The sequence below is a fragment of the Patella vulgata genome, chromosome 5, assembly GCF_932274485.2.
Source record: "Patella vulgata chromosome 5, xgPatVulg1.2, whole genome shotgun sequence".
Lineage (NCBI taxonomy): Eukaryota > Metazoa > Mollusca > Gastropoda > Patellidae > Patella > Patella vulgata.
The window spans coordinates 52,291,632-52,315,133 of NC_065883.2; the positions used below are offsets into that span (position 1 = coordinate 52,291,632).

A 23,502-nucleotide genomic window follows, 5' to 3' on the forward strand; every position below is an offset into this window, starting at 1 on the left:
TTCATCGGATTCACCCGACACTGTCACCAGAAACGTCTGCCGATGGTTCGTAACTCCAAAGAAAATTTTAAGGCCTCGGCAAAATTTGATGATAGCTGGTCTTGACGATACAATGATAATACGTTAATTAATATATGATAATTTCACAGGTTGATGGTTGTAAATTAATTGCAGGTCGGGGTTTTGGCCTAAATTAATCGATATATGAGATATATTATTTGACAGAGATTATAATCAGATATGCCACCAAATCCGCGGTCAGTAAAAGGGTCCGCTTCAACACGGGAGCCCGGGCCGGTTCCCGGCCCCAATCCGCCCCTGGTCCTGTTTATTTCCGGTTTATTTATGGCATCGGGGGCCTAAGATTGCATCTACAGCTATTCATTTTTCCAGATTATTTGGGCTATGTCCCCATGATGAAGTCCTGTGGTTTTCGTGTCTATGGCGCTCACGAATTGTCACTACATTTCAATGGAGACCTGAAATTTCTTGATAAAGGGGAACATAATAAATAACTAGAATTCCTATAATAAAGTAGGCTAGTATTGGGTGTTTTCAACAGAGTAAATATAAACATGCCCTGTCTTATGTATTTTTTAATAAAACATACATAAAGTAGGCTAGAAATTGAAACATCAGCGAGGGTGAAATAGATCTGGAGTGATAGAAGACAAGCATTTTGCATTTATCAACAATGCCTTGATGGCGACTATTGAATTCTTTGAGAGCAGATTTCATTTTGGATGTTAAATATCCTCGTCTTATTGGTTGTCAGTTGAAGACCCCTATTTAGAAAATCATCATAAATGTTTCTATCATTCTCATTATGGCACCTTCAGTGTATGGCACCATCAGAGTGATTTTTGGCAAAATATGTAGAGTTGTAGTACCCAGCTAAAAATTGATATTCGTGGGGTCGTTAAAGATGCATTCTGTAAGAGCTAGATCTGCCTATTAGAGATATTTCTTTTGGCTTCAAATGTTAAATAAATTATTAGACATTTATTTACAATAGAAGTCCATAATCAACTTTCTAGACAATCAGATGGCAATGATTTTGAATGGATTGAAACAGCTATGATGTGTTCGAAAATATAGGAATATAATATAGCTTTTATTTCGATTGGAATGAATGTGTAAAGATATCTTGACTAATAAATATGTCCTATTATTTGTATACCAGTATTTATTGTCAGGTTTATTATGAATATGTTTTATTGATTACATGATTCTAATACCATACTGTAAAGCAAGAAATTGATACTAATGGCCCCTGGTAGATTAAAGGACAAATTGGTGTCAGTCATGATCACATATGTGATGGAACTGGTTCAACACGTTCCAAATATAATTTTCACACAGAGATCATTGCTACGATAGATGCGTAATGAAGGATTCAAAAATCAGAAGTGACGGACGTAAACGGAAAACACGAGTTATCCGTCTATATAACTCACTGAAGTGACGAGTGATAACAGATACATGGGCGATTTTCTGCTCACTAATAATTCCTTGGAAGACCAAAAGTTGTTATATGAGACTGTAAGAGGATATCTGCCAATTCAAAAAAGTAATTGAATGTCATTAGATAAGGGAAAACGAGAAAAATAGAAATAGTCTGTACATTCCCCTGTTTTTATTCATTCTATACTTAATAAAAACATGGTAATGCTCAGACTTTTTCTATTTTTCGTTCGCGTTCGCTTATCTAGTGACAGTCAATTATTTTTATATCCTCTCAGTCTCACACAACAACGTTTGATCTTCGAAGGAATTATTACGCATCTATCGTAGCAATGATATCTGTGTTAAAATTATACCTGGAACGTGTTTAACCAGTTCTATCACATATGTGATAATGACTGACACCAATATTGTCCTTTAATACTATATCTAGTAGCAACAAAATACCACAGGGCCTCTAAATTCTTGGGGTTTTCACTTATGCTATCAAACATGAAATTTATTTTGGACGAAACTGCAGGGATTAACTTCTAGTTTTACAGTAAAATGTATATTCACTATTATATACTGACTTGGTGCTAACAGTTTATATGTTCCTTTGAGAAATAAAACAATTCAATTATTAAAACAATATTTTTTTTATTGACTTTCATCTTATGAATGTACCCAAATGTTTATTCCCTCTCTTTATTAACCAGGTTGTTTGTCATGATTCATGTGTAAAAACATTTTACATTTTCGACAGAACTACTAAAACTTGGATTTGAATACAAATTAGTAGACTATTAGTTTTGGGGAATTCCTTTTCAGACTGATGACTTTCATGGACCTTTAAAGGAGAATGATTATGTTCAGCTACTCCTACTGTACAGGAGAATAATTACATGTAATCAAACAATAGCAATGCGTGCCATTTTCATCTATTCCATTTCTAACAGATAGGTTGCTGGGAAAGTTATATGACCAAAGCATCCAAGTTGTCCAAGCAATCACCAAAGGATGTTGCATATTTATTCTTTTATAGGCAATGGGGACATTTAAATAATCCCAAAACCTGATCAAATCTAATAACCCAGGTAGTCGGGTCACAACCCCCAGATCCGTGACCATTCTCGGGAAACAAGGTGTGACAATGGTTTCTGATAGAATCCTCCCTAGTGAATATATCTTTGTAGTTTGCTACCTCTGAAACCCACGGGCTAATTCCAGGACAGCCGAAAGTGAAATGACACGTGTAACATATCATTTCATAGGTTTTTTTGGTCACTCGACTTTTATTGGACAGTTTCCGATTCACCTCACAAACGGTTGAGCCAATATGGCCGCAAAAATCCAAAATGGCAACAAAAATTGACTCGAAAAGTACTCTTTTAATACCAATCGCAACATACGCGTGTGATATGTCGTTTCAGGGGTTATAGGGGACGAGAAACGCGAATATGCCATTTCCAAGCTGATAGAACTAACTTGAAAAGAGACAGCATACAAAAATTAAGCTTTTTCGCAACTACAGACCTACGACACATACACAAAGCTATTAAAAACGCAATTAATGCCAAATTCAAAGTTTATTTACTGCAACAACTTTTAATAAATGTACATAACAATTGACAAAAACGAGATAACAAGCATCTGTGGATAATTTCATGAAAGAATTCACTACAAGTACAAATCCGACGTCAGAGAACCATGAAACAAAGCGGGGGTCAGCTGAAGTCAATATCGGGTATGTCCACCCTGAGCTCTTACACATGCCTGAAGTCGCCTTGGCATGAACTGGCACAGATGTCTCACTACACGCTGTGGGATTGTTTGCTCGAGACTTTGGAACACAACAACTCTCATTCTAATTGAGTTAGAATGTTCACACGTGGCGTGGCGTAGGTCTTTATTAGGTGAATGCCTTGATGGAGTTCGAAGATGCGAATTTTCTGCTTAGGGTAAGCAGAGATAAGTAATTTGATTGGTTGATGCTTTGGGACACGATAACATTAGTTCTAATTAAGTGGGAGTGAGGACATTTGGTGTATAGTTTTATCACATCAATACTTTGACTAAGTTCGATAGTGGGCATTTTCTGCTCAGGGTAAGCGGAGCGATAAGCAATTTGATTGTTCGATACTTTAGAACACAATAACTCTCCTTCTAATTGAGGTAGAATGTTCAAACTTGGTGTAGGCGTTCATTAGGTGAATGCTTTGATGGGGTCCGGTGATAAACGTCTGCTTAGGGGAAGCAGAGATAAGCCATCTGATTGGTTGATGCTTTGGGGCGCGATAACTTTGGTTTTAATTAAGTGAGAGTGATGAAACTCCGAGTATAGATTCATTAAATCATTACCATGACTAAGTTCGATGATGAGAATTTCCGCTTAGGCTATGGAGCGATAAGCAATTTCATTGGTCAAGACTTTGGAACATAACAGCTCTGCTTTTAATTAAGGTAGAATGTTTAAACTTGATGTAGATGTTCATTAGGTAAATGTCTTGACTGAGTTCAATGATTAACATTTCGAGCTAAAGCAGGGCTAAGAAATTTCTTTGGTCGATGCTTTAGGACAAGATAACTTTGATTCTATCTGATAGAGAGTGATGAATCTTAGTGTATAGTTGATAATCAGTTTGATTGTTTGATATTTTTGAAAAAAATAAATGTGCGATTAATTAATATGTGTCATCTATTTATTTTTGGATTTCGGAGGGGGACATCAGCTTCACTGTTGGCTTGTTCATTATAATGCAATCTATACTGTAGCCGCCCTCGGTATGACCTTGAATCGACTTTGACTTTGAATAAAAGATTGTTCGAGGATATAAATAATAATAATAAGATATTCTATATTAACAGTAATAATACAATAAGCTTGATAAAGACGAGAGTATCCTCGTCGAAACGTCGCTTAGTATTAAACACAGTAATTGTACCTTGTGTTAATATATCGTTGGGGGATTTAGATCCTTCCTCGACTTCTACCGGGGAATAATTCGGCTTTTATATATTTAAGGAACGACGTTAAACCTTATTCTTTGCTCGTATTGCGACCGTTAGGTGACGAAATGTCATTTAGGTATCCTTCTAGATTCTAGTTTAAGTATTCCGCAGTAGGACCCAGAAAACATGCAATGACTGAGAAGTTGTTTTAAACACTTAGTGCATCGGATGTGTACCATATAGTCCAACATTTCCTATTCACTACTCTCCAACCATTCCAAAGAGGAGATAGTAGATTCTGGAATCTGTAATGCAGCATAACGTAGGGTTGATAGTTAGCTCTGTTGACTTTTTGCATAAACCTATCGCAATCTAGTGACATACGCATGGTACACACTACAAATTATATGCTTCCAAGCCACCGAATAGGTTTTTTTTTATCTAATAATAGTTGGCTTATCAGAATTGTGTCATTCGTAGTCTTTAAAAAGGGTAAAGGCACTGAACTCCCAACATATTTAATGGCTGAATGGATTTTTCTGAAAAGTGGTAACGATCACCAACATCACCCTAAGATGATAAAGATAAGAGTTTGCCTAAAAGTAATTGGGGAATTTTGATAACTAATTTTTGCATGAATGTTACTTACCAAATGCAATTGCTTGATCCCATAATTTTGGTGAAACACATCGATAGAGCAAATTTCGACTCATCAAAACCCTTTAATGTGTTTAAACCTGTTGATTGAGTGATGCTTGTTCAGGATTTTTCATCTGTGTAGGAAATTGACTAGAGACGTTGAATTGGAGGAAGGAGGGGAGGAAGGATTCTTCTAAAAGTCATAGTGGATTGCAGATAAATCCATAACCTATTGCCAGGATTATGCATAGCAGCGTTAAAGAGAAATTTATATTGAAATATTTAAAGTCCAAATGTTCTAGCAAGTGTAGTAGCACCATGGGTCTTCTGTCAAACGTGGAGAGCAGGGGAACCAAATCCGGTCGCCAAGTCCATTTCTTGGTGGCCATATTGGATGAACCGTGAGATTAATTGGAAACTGTCCAAAACTGGTCCGGTGATCAACAAAGCCTATAAAATGATATATTACATGGGTCATTTCGCCAACAACGTTTGTTAATATTAATTTCAGACCATTTTTGACCGCTAATTTGTTTTTTTTGGCTCTCCTGGATTTAGCCTGTTGATTTCAGAGGTAGCAAACTACAAATATCTTCACTAGGGTCCCTTCTATCTGAAACCATCATCACACCTTGTTTCCCAAGAAATGGTCACCAATCTGTGGGTTCTGACCGGACTAATGAAGTAATTCTCAGAAATAATTAAAATTTGATAAGGTTCTAGTTCTTCCTCATACTAACATTGATTATCAGGTGATAACTTTAGCTGTTTGAATTAATGGAAATCATTAGGCTTCTTTTCGTCTCATAAACCTAATCATGGTGTATAAATATCAAATCAATCAGATTAGATTTTTAAAAGTGATCAAAGAAAATAACATTGAAAGTAAAGTTCAGCTTCTCTATTTTATGAATAAAAACACTGTAAAAATTTAAAGTCAATCCGAGGGTAACTTCAGCCGATATAGAATCCACCAGACGTTTCATTGGCTATAAGATATGAAATCTTTCATATTCACGGCAACTTCCTGTCACATGTCATGGGTTATATAAAGAATCTTATCAAGAAGAAATAATTTTTAAAATCGCCCCAAAACTCGCAAAATTATAAGTTTAAAGTAGCTAAGTCTCTAACGCAATATCATCCAAAATCTTCAACATTGAAAACACGATTTATTTGTCAAATTAAATCAACATTCATGTTGTGATCTTACCAGAAAAAGATGGGCTTTTGATATCCAATATTTAAGACAAAATAAACATTTTACCATTGGTACACGAATCGTGTACCATAATGCGCTTCAGCCCCAGTTGTATCAAAAGACTCGAGGGACGAGGCTAGACACATTGCACCAAATCAAACGGCGTATGTAGACTGGAATAACCAGACGCTAGAAATTTGCACTCGCTTGAGACTGCTGACTTATTTTGCCGAATATAACTGATTTGAAATTGGAGTAAAAACGGAAACCATTGAATGTAAATCAGTTTATTTACATTCATATTACAGTATTATATGCGTTGCGACCCACTTTTGTCAATTTCTAGGTCCCAAATGTTAGCGATTTAGCTCCTTTAAATATAGCGAGAAACATTTCACACGGGCGAAAAAATAATCTGAAAAATAAAAGGAAATAACTTAAGACTTAATCCGATGACTTCCAGTTCCGGAAAAATCGATCAAGCTGTTTAAAAACGAGATGGATCAGAAAAAGAAATGAAAATGGCTGGAACAAACTCAAAAGTGGCGGGAAAATATTGAAAAATGGAGCTTATATTATTGGAATCAGATTGATCTCAGCTGTTCGAATATGTACGTCAAACTTGTAAATTTTGAAAACTAAGGAAATAAATCGTCTTGTAAACAACTTTGTCGGCACGAAAAAGTTCAAAGGCGAAATTTGAAATTTTGAAACATCAAAAATTCAACCCTGATCCCGGCTATCCAGAAATGTATTCATTTCGGAAATAGGAGAGGTATTTTTCAAACTACGGCCTATTGTGTTCATTTTCACGTCCGTTAACATGGATTTTTCACTTTTTTCATATTCAATTCAAAATGGTGACCATCAGTTGACCGAAATCAAAATTCTGCTACGGTAAATTTTTAGGCATTCCTTCAAGGATGTCTGTAAGTAAAATATCGTAAAAGCCTTAGGGATTTTTCACCTTACAAGATGGTGGCACTTCCGGTTCAATCAACAAACTTCATATTTTGTGTGCGCATCAGTAATTTCTTAGCTAGTACAGAAAAATAATTTGAAGGCATTCTGACCTACATTTTTTTTTAGTTTTTTCAAAACTTTTCCCTTAATTTCTACAAGGAGAGAGAAGTTAGGAAATTTCTAATGATATTGTTGCAGTTGGATCAATGACGTCTACTTACATCAAAAATTTCATGAAAATCGTACTAATATTAAAGAAGTCGTCAATTTGATTTTACTTACTGGATGAGATGTCAATGACGTAATTTTCGAAATTCAAAAATGGCAGATTGAAAGTAAATGTTTCAAGGTACTTAGAGAAAAAAAGAATTAGTAAAATAGGTCAAATAGTCACAAAGTTACAGCTACATGTACATGTATATAGGTCAACTGTTTTCGTTCGTAAAATTCTGTGATTACAAATGTATTATTTCCGAAATAGAAGATGAATTCAACAAACTACTGCCTATTGTGTTTATTTTCAAGCCGTTAATGTAGATTTTTCACTATTTTTTATATTCAATTCAAAATGGTAACCATCAGTTGACCGAAATCAAAATTCTGCTCCGACAGATTTTTAGGCATTCCTTCAAGGATTCAGAAAATGTAACTCTCATGTCTGTAAGTAAAATATCGAAAAATCTTTGGGATTTTAAACGTTTCAAGATGGTGGCACTTCCGGCTGGATCGACAAACTCCATATTTTGTGTATGCATCAGTAATTTTTTAGATATTACAGAAAAAAATTCCAAAGCAAACTGACCTATATTTTGTTGATTTTTTGGAAAACATTGATCCATAATTTCTCCAAGGGGAGATAAGTTAAAAAATTTCTAATGACATCTTTCAAGTCACATTGGTAAGATCTACTTGCATTACAAATTTGATGAAAATCTTGCAAATATTAAAAAAGTTGTCAAGTTGCTCTCATCTTCCGGGACGAATTCACAGCGACGAAAATTTTTGAAATTTGCAGGTGAAAATGATTTTTTTCAAGGTACTCAAAGAAAAAAGAATTAGTAAAATAGGTCAAAAAACCACAAAGTTACGACTATGCATTGTAAGTTTTTTCGTTCATAAAATTTGGTGATTTCGATTTCGTAAAACGTTTTGAAAATATGGTCAAAGTTTCAGAAAGAATCCCATGGTTAGATTCTGAGATATAAGATTTATGGGAAAATAACAAAAAAAAATAATAATAATAATATGTTATATGAAAGCTTAATAATATTAATCTTAACAAAAACAATAAGCTTTCATATAAAATATGAAAGCTTAATTATCACAAATCATTGAAAATTAATAGGCTGTGTATAAATATCAAGTCAATAGGCAAATAACTTTAGGTTCTAGAACATTCATAAGCATTTGTGGACGACAGACAAATGGGGATGACAACAATACAGAGAGAGAGAGACAGAGAGAGAGAAGAGAAGGTTTAACATCAACTCAACACAAACTAGGTCATTTCGGGACTAACACATGGTTCAATTTTATTTGAATAATTCGCTTGCGCGTAGGGGTCTTTAGCAGTGTGAGGAAACCAGAGGACCCGGAGAAAACCCACGAGGTTGGACAGGCGACCTACTCCTTGTCACGTACAACCAGGGAATCAAATGACAGACCGTTTGATCAAGCGCAGCACGCACATGCTAACCATTCAGCCATCCAACCCCCCCCCAAAAATACAGAAAAACCTCCAATTCAATGTGGGTGTATAAAAAAATTTTGAATTACATGTACCAGTGATTCGACTTCATAATTTGACTGTTGGTCATTATGACAACAAACATACCAAAATCATACAAGAAAAATCTGTAAGAAGAATAAACAAATTTATTTCGATATGACTGAATGAAAAACAAGAACATCTCTACACTCTTTGATCAAGAATCATTCTTGTATCAAGAAACAAAATTTTTTCAGATATATTTTCAAAATTCTATTTTTCTACAAAAGAAACCTCATTTATGTTTCATTCAATGGCAATCATATAACTGTTCATGATCAGCTATTATTATTTATTAAAGGGTTGAGTACAACCCAATCCTTTTTTTTTTACATGAAGTCAACAAATATAGAAGCTTTCTTCATATGAATTGCCAATACATCTAGGTTAGTTTTACGATAAGCAAGTTATCAATTGTTCCTAATGCTATACTTCAAGGCTGATGAAAAGAGTTTTTCTCTCACCACTGAACAATATGGCAAATTTCTTCAAATTCTTCGCATTTAGAAGTCTTTTTGGATAAATTCCCATAAAACATTCAATTTCAACATGTAAATTCTATTATCTCTTTGATTCACACTTTTCAACATTGAAGAGCACATCCATCATGAGCACTGAAAGTAATCTCACTTAAACATGAACTCAAATATTCACAAAAACTGTTCGCAAATAGAAAACATCTTCAAGTCTTCCGGAAACCCTTTAATATTGGATAAATGTTATCAAAAGCTTCATATATTTCTGTTCTTACTTTAGCTCCTGAAACAAAAATAGGAGAAAGTAAGTCAGACATTCTTTGGGGGGGGGGGGGGTTCTCATTGAAATTTCATTTTGGTTACTTTGAAACTGAATGTCAAGGACTATTTATCACTAATATCAGGCTTAAAAAATTCAGCTGACATATTAATAACTTAACTTGTTACTCAATTTCCAAAACAAACCACGTCATACATGTATATACTATAAATAGGCATACAAATACTCTTAACATGTTTAGGTTATTATAATGATCTATATGAGTAGCAGTATAACTATTTATTTATTAACGATGACAAGTAGATAGGAGAACAATTCATACCCCGAGACACAATACCTATTTTCTGATGTGTTATTGTTAAAAGAATTCCTCTTTGATATTTATCATGTTTGAATTACGGGCCTTAAAAAGGTTGGGACCAACACAAAGTAGATCAATCCCTTTCATACTAAAACCGTGACCAAAATGATCTGCCCAAATCATACAGAAAGATTACTGTTTCAAGCATTCTCATGTCATTTTGGGGGAACCATAAAACTCAATAAACTAGAGGCACATTAAAAATTATAATATACAGTGGACTCTGTCACTTCCAACATCTGAGTACTACAGCATTCTGTGAAATCCATCAACATTTTCATGTCCCAATTTATTTCCTTATTACTTAAACAAAAAGGTTTTGAGTAGTCCGGATTCTGAATATTTTGAATTACGACATCAATCAGTGGTCCCGTCAAATGATTTGCATTCAATTAACATTGGATAATCCGGCCTTTAATCAGTGGGTGTGAACAAACAAGCAATCACCAATCAATTATCTTTGAGCATAAAACATGTGTTGGTCTTTGTTAATTATCTTGGTAATCTTATCTCTTGTAAGAGAGTGCTTGGTATTTCATTTGAGTTTTATCAGGTCAAGAACAGTGACATTATATATAAATTGCCAAGATGAAGAATCACTATCATTATAATATTGTGTTCATAATGTCTGATCGTACAGAATGTACAGAAAGCGTTATCATATTTTATGTTCTGGGTATTAGAGGGTGCATTATAATAATACTTCCGGTATTCGAAGGTACAATAATACTTCTGGTATTAAGACAATTGAGTATTACAACATGCTGTGTAATCAGGCATATTGTATCGAGTCCTGTACAATGTCAGAAATTGACAAAGTTCACTGTACATTCAAATAACCACCATATCCCTACCGGTTAATACAACCTTTCCGGATACAAATATTAATAAAACAATTCTTGGCTTCACCATCCGATATATTAAACCAGGAAATAACTCTGGTTCATAACTGAAAAAAAGAAATAAATTCTTATTCACATCATCCAAAAATGCAGACAATTCAGATGATTTTAATTCCACACCACCACAAGATCCTACAAAGTTATCAAGCAATAATTTGGCTGGTAATTATCAGAATCATTTGAGTTCATTAGGATTCTTCCCCTGACTAACATACACAACGATTACAAATTTTAAAACCTAGCCAAAGACTTGTGAGGTTGCTTAAGCTGTCACTTTCAGCAAATTCTGTGGAACAAATTTTAAAAGACAGGTTGTCAGGCAATAAAACAAGTGTCCACAACAACTAAGTTGTCCAAGCAGCCGATAAAAGTCTGTGTTAATTCTTTAGGTAAATAAAAAGCAAGATCTTTATACTATAAAATATCATTGGAGCTCTGACAAAATGCTACAACAGTATTATGGGACATAAGTCTAGAAGGAATTAAAGTAGATCAGATTAGATGATACCTTCTGTGGCTGGAAAGTGAGCAAGACTCTACAAAGTGAGCATGGACCAAAAAGCAATTAATGGAAATTGTTTAAATTCGATAGGCTTCTATGTCACTTTAATCTAAACATTTGTCACATGAATCTAAACAATCTACATAAATTTCAAGCACATAAGATATCACAAAATATGAATTCTAATAGGGTTCTTTCATATGAACAAATGGACAATCCCTTAAAAAAGGAGTGTTTAAAATAGATGGAAAGACAGTGTGACAATGATATGTGGGAACTTTAAAAGTAATATACCTTGAGAACTGACTGTGTGTTAAAACCAACCCTTCAAGTCGTATTGGAAATTTCACATCACAACTTCCTACCATATTCTGTATTTTAAAGTCTAAAAATTTGGCCTGAAAAAAATAAAATAATTAACAATTGATCATAAAGAGGAATTAATTTGATAATGAATGAATTAATAATTAAATTAAATAAATGAAATGGGGTTTGACGTCCTAATGTTCTGCTCCGACTGGGCTAATAAAGACTCTGTATACAATCGTTAACATGTCCATAATCTTGTTGTTTATTTATGATTACATTGTCACTTTGAAAAGTGCCCCTGAACATGTTATATAAAAGGGCGCACTATAAATATGCTGTAGTAGTAGTAGTAGTAGTAGTAGTAGTAGTAGTAGAATAATAATAATAATAATTAATAATAATAATAATAATAATAATAATACCCCATACAGTGTGCTATTCCCTACTCTTATATCAAATTCCAACTGCCAAGGGAACAAACAAGCACCTACCAGCCAGGATACGCCCACATTTTGCAAGAGATGGATAGAGAACAAGCTAAACAAAAAGCGATTTTTCGTAACATCAAGGGCCATAATTCAGGAAGTTACGATCCGATATGTGCAAATATCGACAGGAACTTTGGGTTATAAAGATATATTTCAAGTTTCATCAAAATGGGATCAACATTGTGACTTCGAGAGGGTCCACAACCTTGATATACCATATATTTACACTATTTGCGTACGAATGGCGACCATTTTGTCCGGCAGTTCTGGTCTGATTTTTACGAAACTCAGCTGTCATTAGGGTGTAACGGTGAAATATTCAAACGGTTTTTTTTCCAATCGGATAAAAATTGTGACCACAAGCTAAAAACGTGATTTTTCGTGCAATCAAGGGCTATAATTCAGGAAGTTACGATCCGATATGTGCAAATATCAAAAGGAACCAAGATCTTTGGGTTATAAACATGCATTTCAAGTTTCAGAATTAGAAGAAAACTGTGTCCTCTAGAGTGCCACAAGCTAAAAACGTGATTTTTCGTACAATCAGGGGCCATAAACAATGAAGTTATCGTCCGATATATGCCAATATTGGCAGGAACCGAGATCTTTGGGAGATAGACCTATATTTTAAGTTTCATCAAAATTAGATAAAAATTGTGACCTGTATAGTGTCCACAAACAAATTGTGGACAGACGTCCGGACGGACGGACAGGGGCGACGACAATATACGTCCACATGAAAATGTGGGCCTTTAATAAAATTGAAGATTTGTTGTTGTTTTAATGTTCTATTGAAATGTATTATTATTATTATTATCTTCATTTAACTTTAATTCGTGTATTGCATGACTGTAAACATTACAAAATAGAATGGTGTTTTGTATAGTAATTTCAAATTCGAAATCAGTAGATTTCATCCTGTTTTTAAATTAATTTCTCGGTTATCTACAGCTAACGACCCTATGAATACTTACTGGAAATCCCAGTTTTTGTACTATTCTAGCATACTTTCTGGCAGCAAGTTTAGCTTGGTCTTCACTACAAAAGAAAATGTGCAATTGATAATCCATGGATAAAGCAAGTTTTCACAGTGCTCATATTTAATTTTACTATGTACATTCATGTAGAGGTGTATAGTGAAGATATATGAGCAAGGGAAATGGCAGAGCTCTAACAGGGTGATCTGTCATTAATTTATTACGGTCTACCCAGTTGTAATTTAATGTAACATAATAACAGCAGATGAACCTAGCAGTGCATTGATGCCTTATCGGAGGTAAGAACATAATAGTATGTTCTGTATTGAGCAATAAATTTTATGTTACAGAACTAAGGTTCAGAGCTTCACAAAAGATACAAAAGGCACAAAAGGCACAACTATTGGTTGATTATCGATATGTATAAAAAAACGTTTCATAAACATAAAAAGATTTGCAATGGTTGATGAGATATACACTGGAAAACCAAATCGAGACAGAAGAACGGGCGACTTGGGATAATAACTTACAGCAGATGTATTTTATAAAATATATTACATTGCACTAGACTCATGGTATCAGTCATCCTATCTCTGATCCTTGAAAACAACACTATTGTGAATGTTGAATCTATGTAAGTCTTATCAGTCCAAAATGATGTAATTCAGTTCAGTATTTACAAAGATACCGGTAAGATGAACTGAAAATTTGTCAATATTCAACATCCCTTTCTGATAAACAAGATATGGTCACAATAAGAGCTAGCACCACCTATAAACCTTTGCTAAAAATCCAAGATGGGAGATTATCTACCATTGATACTTTGATTTTGTTTTCTTAATCAAATGCTAAATAATCAATTTGAGTACATAAGTCGTGAAATATTAGATTTGTCCTAAAATGTAAATGAAATGTACTTGATTTGGGGGCACAGATGGTTGTGGGGTTAAGAACCATCCAGGTTCTCAGTAGTGCCTGTAGGGTTGAAAAGATAAGTGTGTTTAGTTGTTCTTATAAAAGGAAAGGTTGGTTGCCAGGCAACATAACATCCGCCCACAGCAAAGAAATCGTCTGAGCAGTCGACAAGAGTTGTCATATATTTATGCTTTTGTAGGTAATAGGAAGATTTACAAGACAATGATATCAATTGGTATAAAGAGTATGTAGAAATGCCTCTGTTGGGTCAAAATTCTCCACCTTACACGTATATCGCATCTTACATAAAATGACAAGATAAAAGATCAGTGTTGATACGTTATATCCCATTTCATTCTTTACTAACCTATCAAAACTACACAATACTGTCCAGTGTCCAAGACAAATGTTTGAAAATGAATATTTACCTTTTTGCACCAGTGCACACCATTTTGCCTGAACTAAATATAAGAGCTGTTGTTCGTGGATCTCGTATTCTCATAATAACGGCAGCAAAACGTTTAGGATTATATTCAGCATTTCTCGCATGTAATGCGATTTTCTTTAAGTCAAGTTTACAATTTAAATTAACAGTACAAACTATATTCCTGAAAAATAAAACATATCATAGATGCAATGGAATCATAACCCAAGTCTCCAAGTTTTCAGGGGGGTTGGATGGCTGAATGGTTAGCATGCGCGCGCTGTATCATAAAGTCTGTCATTGAGTTGACTGGCGTGGTTTCGAATCCCCGGTTGTACATGACAAGGAGTAGGGTCGCCTGTCCAACCTCGTGGGTTTTCTCCGGGTCCTACGGTTTCCTCCCACTGCTAAAGACCCTACGCGCAAGCGAATTATTGAAATAAAATTAAACCATATGTTAGTCCTGAAATGACCTAGTTTGTGTCGAGTGGACGTTAAACCCTATTTCTCTCTCTCTCTCCAAGTTTTCAAGAGCTACTGACCGAGAAGGGTAATTGTGTGGTTAGATCCATGTAACCGCACTGCAGGTCTGTACTAATCTGTACCCAATGTCATTTCATATACATAAAAAAATCTTTTTGATAATAATGCTGATGTTCTCTATTTACTATAGGGTATCATAAGCACCTGTGACCTACTGAATGTAAGAGATGAGCACAAGTTATAGAGATGAGTGTAACTGGAATATAGCAATTTATATTCAGCAGTTTTTCCAAACGTTATGATCTTTCTAAAGCTTTAAGTATGCAGTCTTTAGAATTAGAGAATTTGTAGATGATGAAAACCAAATGATCGCACTTTTCAGAAAAGTATGTTTTTGATCAAAAGATTGATTAATAATAATAATAATCTTACTGTAATTGTGGCTTTATTCCTGAACCTTCCGAAGCAGGTGTAGCAGGAGAGTAGGGGGTTAAAGGGCCACCTGGTGTTGGTGTTTGGGGATATAAACTGGCATTTGAAGGTGGCAGAACTGGATTAGGTGTTCCAATACCAAAAGTACTTAAAGATGGAGACATCAATGGACTCTGAAAATAAAATAAAACTGAAGCTGTTTTTATAAAACTAATGAAGATAGGTTGCCTGGCAACGAAACATATGGCCAAATCAGCTAAATCGTCTGAGCAGTCAACAAGGGTTGCCGCATATTTCTTCTTTTGTAGGTAATGGGTATATTTACAAGACTCTGATGACATCAATTTAATACAGATCAGATGATAACTTTGTCGTCAGGGCATTCACAAGGTTCAACAAAGTGAAACTGGGTCAACTTTAGAAGTTATATACGGAAATTGTTGAAATTTAAATAATGCATATAAACTTAATACAGATTGGATGATAATATTAGTTGTTAGAGCATTCACAAAGTTCTACAAAGTGAAACAAGGGTCATAATATGAGAATTAATTAATATTTTTTATACAAAAAAATGTGTTTGATGGACAGGTGTATGGAGGCGACGGCAATTACAACCACATTTATATGGGCAAATAAAAAGTTATTTTTTGTCATTAAGCATTGCTTTGTTGGGCTTTGTTTTGCGAAATTAAAATGCAAAACTTTAATAAATGGATGATTGTAAATCCTGTTTCAGAAATGCAGTAAAATTTGCAATTCTGAATGTAACGACCACAGATTTTTTGACATTCGATAATTAACTTCCAGTTCCGTTTTATCCAGACACACATGTGCGAATAGAACATTCATTGCTAGGGATGCTATCTGTTATTTGAGTGTTTATACGATGAAGAATGTGGACATGGACTGATGTAATAGATGTGTAATCAGTGAAATGTGATATAAGGCAGTTAGTATATTTGATAATATAAGAACAAACATTGGTAGCACCACAAACTAATTTACTCAAAACACAAAAAAAAACAACAAGCGGTTACCCTGCAAGATATGTGCACATTTTGCAAGAGATGGACAAAGAATGAGCTAGAAATGAATGTGATTTTTTGTACTATCAGGAGCCACAATCCAGGAAGTTTTGGTACAATATTCACGAATATTGGCAGGAACCAAGATCTTTTGGATGTAAACATATATTTGAAGTTTCATCGAAATCGGATAAAAATTGTGATTTCTAGAGAGTTCGCAACCTTGGTATTACAAACTTTTGCACCATTTCTTTTGCGTACAAGGAGCAGACATTTTGTCGGGCAGTTTCGGTCCGATTTTCACAAAATTCAATCTCAACCATCATTATGGTGTAACGGTGAAATATTCAAACTTTTTTTTTAAATCGGATAAAAATTGTGACCACTAGAGGAGCCAAAAACTAACAAGCGGTTGCCATGCAAGCTACGCTCACATTTTGCAAGAGATGGACAGAGAACAAGATAAAAAAAAGAAGTGATTTTTCGTACAATCAGGGGCAATAATCCAGGAAGTTATGGTTCTATATACATAAACATCTAAAGGAACCTAGATCTTCGGGATATAAACACATTTTAAGTTTCATCAAAAACATATAAATTGTGACCTCTAGAGGGTCCACAACTTTGGTATTACATACTTTTACACTATTTGCGTACAAGGAGCAGCCATTTTGTCGGACAGTTTCGATCCGATTTTTACGAAATTCAAACTCAACCATCATTATGGTGTAACGGTGACATATTTAAACGATTTTTAAAATTGTGACCTCTAGAGGGTCCACAGGCTAAAAGCACAATATTTTGTACAATCAGGGGTCACAATCTAGGAAGTTAATGTTCGATATGTGCAAATCGGATAGAAATTGAGACCTCTAGATTGTCCACAAGCTACCAACGTGATTTTTAGTATAATCAGGGATCATAATCTATGAAGTTACGGTCCGATACATACCAATACCAATATCGAAAAGAACCAAGATCTTTAGGAGATAAACCCATATTTCAATTTTCGTCAAAATCAGAGTAAAATTGTGACCTGTAGAGTGTCCAGAAACAAATATGAACAGACAGACACACGGACAAAGACAATATATATACGTCCACATCAACAGAATGGCAATGCTGAACATTATGATGAAATCTAGGGTCAATACAGCTCCTACAGTTGAATGGAACTGGAAGACACTACGGTATGGCAAGGCTGCCACCTGAACATGTCAATTCAAGAAGGATTGAGTACCAGCAAAGTTATGCGTCACCCAAAGCTTTGGATGCCATCACACGATTGGCCAATCATATAGCATAGAAGAACCCCTAGAGTGTTGTGACTCACCAGCACTTCCAGTCAAATCAGCTGTGCGATTTTATTGCATCTCAGTATATAAAATACTAATTCATTTTACAAAACTCAGTATCATTATTACATTTGGCGACCACTTCTAAAAACTTAAAAAAGTTTTTTCTATAAAATCAGATATAAATACTATAGTATTTAGTTGATAAACTTAATGATACATTATGTAAGATTTAGATAAAGAACTAGCCATTCTTACTATAATAGTTCGAAAAAAGGATAATGTAAAATAAATAATCTGAAAATTTCATTCAAATTACTCTATTGCGAGCGAAGATATTAGCCTTTGAAGGTTTGGCAAGACGCGTGCAATAATTTCAACCACCGTGCTGGTTCTTTAAAGCTAAGTCTCGCTCCTCCATTTTTTATGGAAGGGGATCGACGCCACATTAAAAGACATGTAAACACGAGTAGAAGTTACTATGTCAGCATATGAAAGTGTTGTTTTGATGATTTTTCCATGTTCGATTTTACAAAATAGAAAAGTATTGTCCACTAACGAAAAAACACATGTACAAATGCGCCTTGTAACGTTTGTATTTTCTACATCTGATCTTTCAACTGTTGTAATTTCTACTAGTGCATAATCGACATATGTAACTTCGACATCGGTATTTTCTTCCAATGTAATTTCTCCACATGTCACATCCATCAAGGCGTGGTTCCGATTTTAGCCGAAGCTTGCGTCATAAAAACAAAACCTCCCTTCAAGTAGTCTCGGTCATCCAGACAATATGGCTCCTCCGCGATAGCTCCCTTGACTAACGGGCTTGGATGACCGAGGCTACCCTTCGAGGAAAGTCATTCCTACTACCAGAAAGTTGCATGGGGAGCATCAATAATTTTTAACGGAAGTTAACACTAACATATTGTTTTATGCTAAATTTTAATACAACTTTTAATAGTTTGCTTTCTTTGTTATTTTTATGTGTCTTGAATTCACCATTTCTGGTGTTCATGTCGTTAACATAATTTTGAATGCATAGTTATAGTTTCGAATAAAGAACCGCCCCTGTCGGCCCTGTCGTCTGCTCCACATTGGTGACATCGTTCAATCGTAGCCATGGACAATAATAATCAGGTATATTTATGTTTGAATATCTTCCACAAAAAACTTGTTCTTAGAGCACATAAGCGTACAAATATACTACATAAGTGACACAGGTCTTTCTTCTTTTTTTGATTGTCAGATGGTAGCACTATCTACACTACAGTTCTACACTCATTCAGTCGTTGAGTCGTTATAGTTTCACGCGTAGACGCCGTAGATACCACATGGTCAATGAAATGGGGTTTAACGTCCTATTTTGATGTATTTTTTGTATTGGCTAATGAAGACTGGCATATACCATGCAGGGTGCAATGAGGGAAATTTTGTCAGGACAGGAATTTGATACCCTTTTTTTTAGACCAATGTAATACATGTTATGTTCAAAACAACCCCCATCTAATAGAAACTCGAAAATATTGTTTGTTTACTATAATCTTATAATAAAGCTAAACTACACTCAATCACATAAGAGCTTATCTACCTTGCATTGAAATTGATTCATTATAATATAATATGCAGGCCCGTAGCCAGACTGTAATCAACGGCGCAATTTCAGGGGGCATCAGGCCATGATCAAGGTAACCTTCACCCCTACCCCTTTCTAAATCTATGCATATTTGATGAATAATGGACATCCAGATCAGATGATCATTCATGATATTTAGTTAGAGCTATTTATTTATCATTCTTATTTATTATATGGGGAGCAGCAGTGGCTCAGTGACTACGGAGCTTGCTTACTAACCAGGTCCAGGTTGTTGATTCGATTCCCAGTCATAAAAACTCATGACGGATTCCCCTTCCTTGTCAGTCACAGTGGTGCAGACCCGAGCTGAGGGGCTGGCAAAGAATAGCACCTAGTCGTTTGGATGGGACGAAAAACCGAGGTCCAGTGTGCTGCATCAGGACAGGGCGCATGCTAAAAATCCCAGACAGTTGGAAATTGTTAGAGATACTGATAGTACTAGTAGTAGTAGGCCTAGTGATTCATTTCATAGGCATAGTCTAGCTAGGGCTAGGCGAGTTATTGATGGATGTCCTGACAAAATTTCCCTCATTGCACCCTGCGTGGTATATGCAAGTCTTCATTAGCCAATACAAAAAATACATCAAAATAGGACGTTAATCCCCATTTCATTGACCATGTGGTATCTACGGCGTCTACGCGTGAAACTATAACGACTCAACGACTGAATGAGTGTAGAACTGTAGTGTAGATAGTGCTACCATCTGACAACCAAAAAAAGAAGAAAGACCTGTGTCACTTATGTAGTATATTTGTTCGCTTATGTGCTCTAAGAACAAGTTTTTTGTGGAAGATATTCAAACATAAATATACCTGATTATTATTGTCCATGGCTACGATTGAACGATGTCACCAATGTGGAGCAGACGACAGGGCCGACAGGGGCGGTTCTTTATTCGAAACTATAACTATGCATTCAAAATTATGTTAACGACATGAACACCAGAAATGGTGAATTCAAGACACATAAAAATAACAAAGAAAGCAAACTATTAAAAGTTGTATTAAAATTTAGCATAAAACAATATGTTAGTGTTAACTTCCGTTAAAAATTATTGATGCTCCCCATGCAACTTTCTGGTAGTAGGAATGACTTTCCTCGAAGGGTAGCCTCGGTCATCCAAGCCCGTTAGTCAAGGGAGCTATCGCGGAGGAGCCATATTGTCTGGATGACCGAGACTACTTGAAGGGAGGTTTTGTTTTTATGACGCAAGCTTCGGCTAAAATCGGAACCACGCCTTGATGGATGTGACATGTGGAGAAATTACATTGGAAGAAAATACCGATGTCGAAGTTACATATGTCGATTATGCACTAGTAGAAATTACAACAGTTGAAAGATCAGATGTAGAAAATACAAACGTTACAAGGCGCATTTGTACATGTGTTTTTTCGTTAGTGGACAATACTTTTCTATTTTGTAAAATCGAACATGGAAAAATCATCAAAACAACACTTTCATATGCTGACATAGTAACTTCTACTCGTGTTTACATGTCTTTTAATGTGGCGTCGATCCCCTTCATAATTTTTAGCTTAAATCAAAATATGGTTGAACTGTTCTAATCTATTTAATATCGGAGAAATCCAAAGCCATCGAGAGTTAATTAATTAATAATTTAGAAAACATTTCTGGCCTAAAGAAAGACCTGCAATAGGCAGATTTAGCTGTTGCATAATGTATGTTTAAACTATTGTTTTAAGGGACATTTATTACTGAATGAGAATAACACATGACACGATTATATGGAATACAAGTTAGTTATAAAATTTATTTCTGGTGATGTTTCCATATAATCGTGTCATGTGTTATTCTCATTTAGTTACTAAATTCCGCTTAAACAATAGTTTAAATTTAAGAACTCAGTACTAAATACTATAGCATTTATATCTGATTTCATGGAAAAAACTGTTATGTGTTAAACTTACACCATTTACATCACATTTTGATTCTCAAATCTTATGGCCCAGCTTAGACAGTTGTTAAAATAGTAAGTTTATTAGAATAAGATTTATACCTGTTGAGGATTTGGGGTCAGGCCTGTTGCAAATGATGGAAAACCTCCCTCCATTTCTGCTGTTTAAAATCAACTCCAGTTCACTGGAAAACAAAATCAGTTTAATCAGATCAGAAAAGATGGGAGGCTAAGAGTAGATGATCTGTGAGTGACTGACCATAAATGTAATGTTTCAACCATGGATAATCACAAGTTTGATCCACACTGAAATTGTGGTGTCAAAATATTAGTGTGGAGCATAAGGAAACAAGAATACTATCTATGTAACCTGAGAATGGTCATCTTGTATTGCAACTGGTAAACACACAGGTACAAATTATAAAACTGTATGTTTTTGGCATCTTGGACAGTTTTTTGTTCTATACCCTAAACTTGCAGAGCAATCTAAATATTAGCTACGAGAACGTAGCTAAAGATGTTAAGATATACTGATGTGCTTGTTTTCAGCTACGATTGGGTGCCTTTAGTTTCCCCTGGCAAACTTAATTTCATTATTGATGCATGTAACATCTTTAGTGCCTTTAGTTTCACCTGGCAAACTTAATTTCATTATTGATGCATGTAACATCTTGAAAATAAGTTAATTGTATACTATTAGGACTTATTAAACATATGCACCCCACTCTAGTGAAACAACTTTGGTTTATCTGCAAATATTGTCAATAAATTAAATCAAGTGTTGTTTTTATCAAAATTGATACAGACATTAATATTACGGTGTATTATTCCTGCGCAACTCATATCAGTTTAGTACTTTGATTGGCTGTTGTCATGACATCAAAGATGTCAAATTTAAAATGTCAGCGAGCCAAGCTATTATTGCTTCGATTTAAAAAAATATGATCTGTAGGATTATATGCTTAAATGTAGTTGAAGGTGGCAGAAATGTTATGAATAACAATAATCAATCGTTGTTTTGATGAAAAATTTTGCTTACTGAGTCAGTGAGTTAGGGCCGATGTGATGCCCGTTGGGTTTTGCCAGATGGAACTATATAGCACAATTTCTTATCTCGAAACACGGAGGGTTGAGAGATGAGGTTTGTTATCTATCTAAATAGTAAATATAATATATAGGCCTAGGCCTACTTATTATTATTAGTTGTTTTATTATTTTCTACCATTTTCAATGACAAAATACATTGCCTGCAAGTGATCTATTACATACATGTACACTACCAATTTGTGCACAGGTTAGATGTCACATCCATCTCTGAGTCTGACATTTAACAACCAGGTTTGTTGAATCTCAAAGCTCAAGAATCGAACACAGAAAAGTAAGGTTTGTGAGTCCAAAATAATCCTAAACACACAAAAACGCAGTGGCGGGCATGCCCCTCCCCAATAAAGTGCCACAATGGCACACAAGCAAATGACAAAATTTAAACAAGACCACCTGACAACTTGGTAAAACTAAAACAATGTACAATGTGTAGACTTATTTTGTCAACAAAGCTAGGGTCTTGCCACTTCATCTTCATCTTCATCTTGGCTCTTGTCTTTATTTTATTTAGAATCAATCAGTTTTGGTCGTCTATAAAGGTAAACACAATAACTAGGCTATATCTTACATTTTCTAATCCAAAGTCTTTTTTTAAGGGGAAAACTGGACTAAGGCATAATTATATTATTAACTGTTATGTTATAGAAGAATCTAAAAATATGAGTTACCCTTAAGTCCAATCGAAATTCTCAGTCGAATCAGTCGATGGCTGTTTAAAATTTGGGAATAGTTTGTAATTTTAATTAAACAAAAAACGCACTTGTTCAAATATCGTTTATCATCGGTTTTTTTCCCCCATTTTCAAATTTGACCATTAAAATTTAAACTGTAATGCGTTTTCCCTCCAATCCCCCAAAACAACTCCTACATACCCTGCTTTACGAGAAAGGTCATCAACTAGGGTTAAAGGTCAACGAGTGGGGTCATTGATTGACTGAAATCAACGGCAGTAGTCTGCGTTCGATGCATAAAATTGACGACAGCATTATCTAGTTGCTCCGGGATTAA

General features: G+C 34.9%; 1 protein-coding gene across 2 annotated transcripts; it reads right to left on the reverse strand.

The window, feature by feature from the left end:
- Positions 1-9,051: 9,051 nt before the first annotated feature.
- LOC126820256 (uncharacterized) lies at positions 9,052-23,272 on the reverse strand. 2 transcript variants are annotated; one of them, XM_050548093.2, is made up of 8 exons: positions 23,163-23,272; positions 21,493-21,575; positions 15,516-15,688; positions 14,605-14,784; positions 13,259-13,322; positions 11,782-11,885; positions 10,938-11,032; positions 9,052-9,725 (listed from the first exon to the last, which is right to left on the reverse strand). In XM_050548093.2, exons 2-8 carry the CDS (start codon positions 21,544-21,546, stop codon positions 9,649-9,651), a joined length of 747 nt encoding a protein of 248 aa, XP_050404050.1. In that variant the 5' UTR covers positions 21,547-21,575; positions 23,163-23,272; the 3' UTR covers positions 9,052-9,648. The 2 variants fall into 2 exon arrangements, with proteins under 2 accessions (XP_050404050.1, XP_050404051.1); XM_050548094.2 differs by having other exon boundaries at positions 23,063-23,211.
- Between the last annotated feature and the right edge of the window lie 230 nt (positions 23,273-23,502).

Excerpts from the sequence above, each read along its gene's own strand:
- LOC126820256 (XM_050548093.2), bottom strand. The coding sequence starts at position 21,546 with ATGGAGGGAGGTTTTCCATCATTTGCAACAGGCCTGACCCCAAATCCT. Across the intron at positions 15,689-21,492 it reads TGACCCCAAATCCTCAACAG|AGTCCATTGATGTCTCCATC; the intron begins GTATAAATCTTA and ends TTTTATTTTCAG. Across the intron at positions 9,726-10,937 it reads CGGAAAGGTTGTATTAACCG|GAGCTAAAGTAAGAACAGAA; the intron begins GTAGGGATATGG and ends TTTTTGTTTCAG.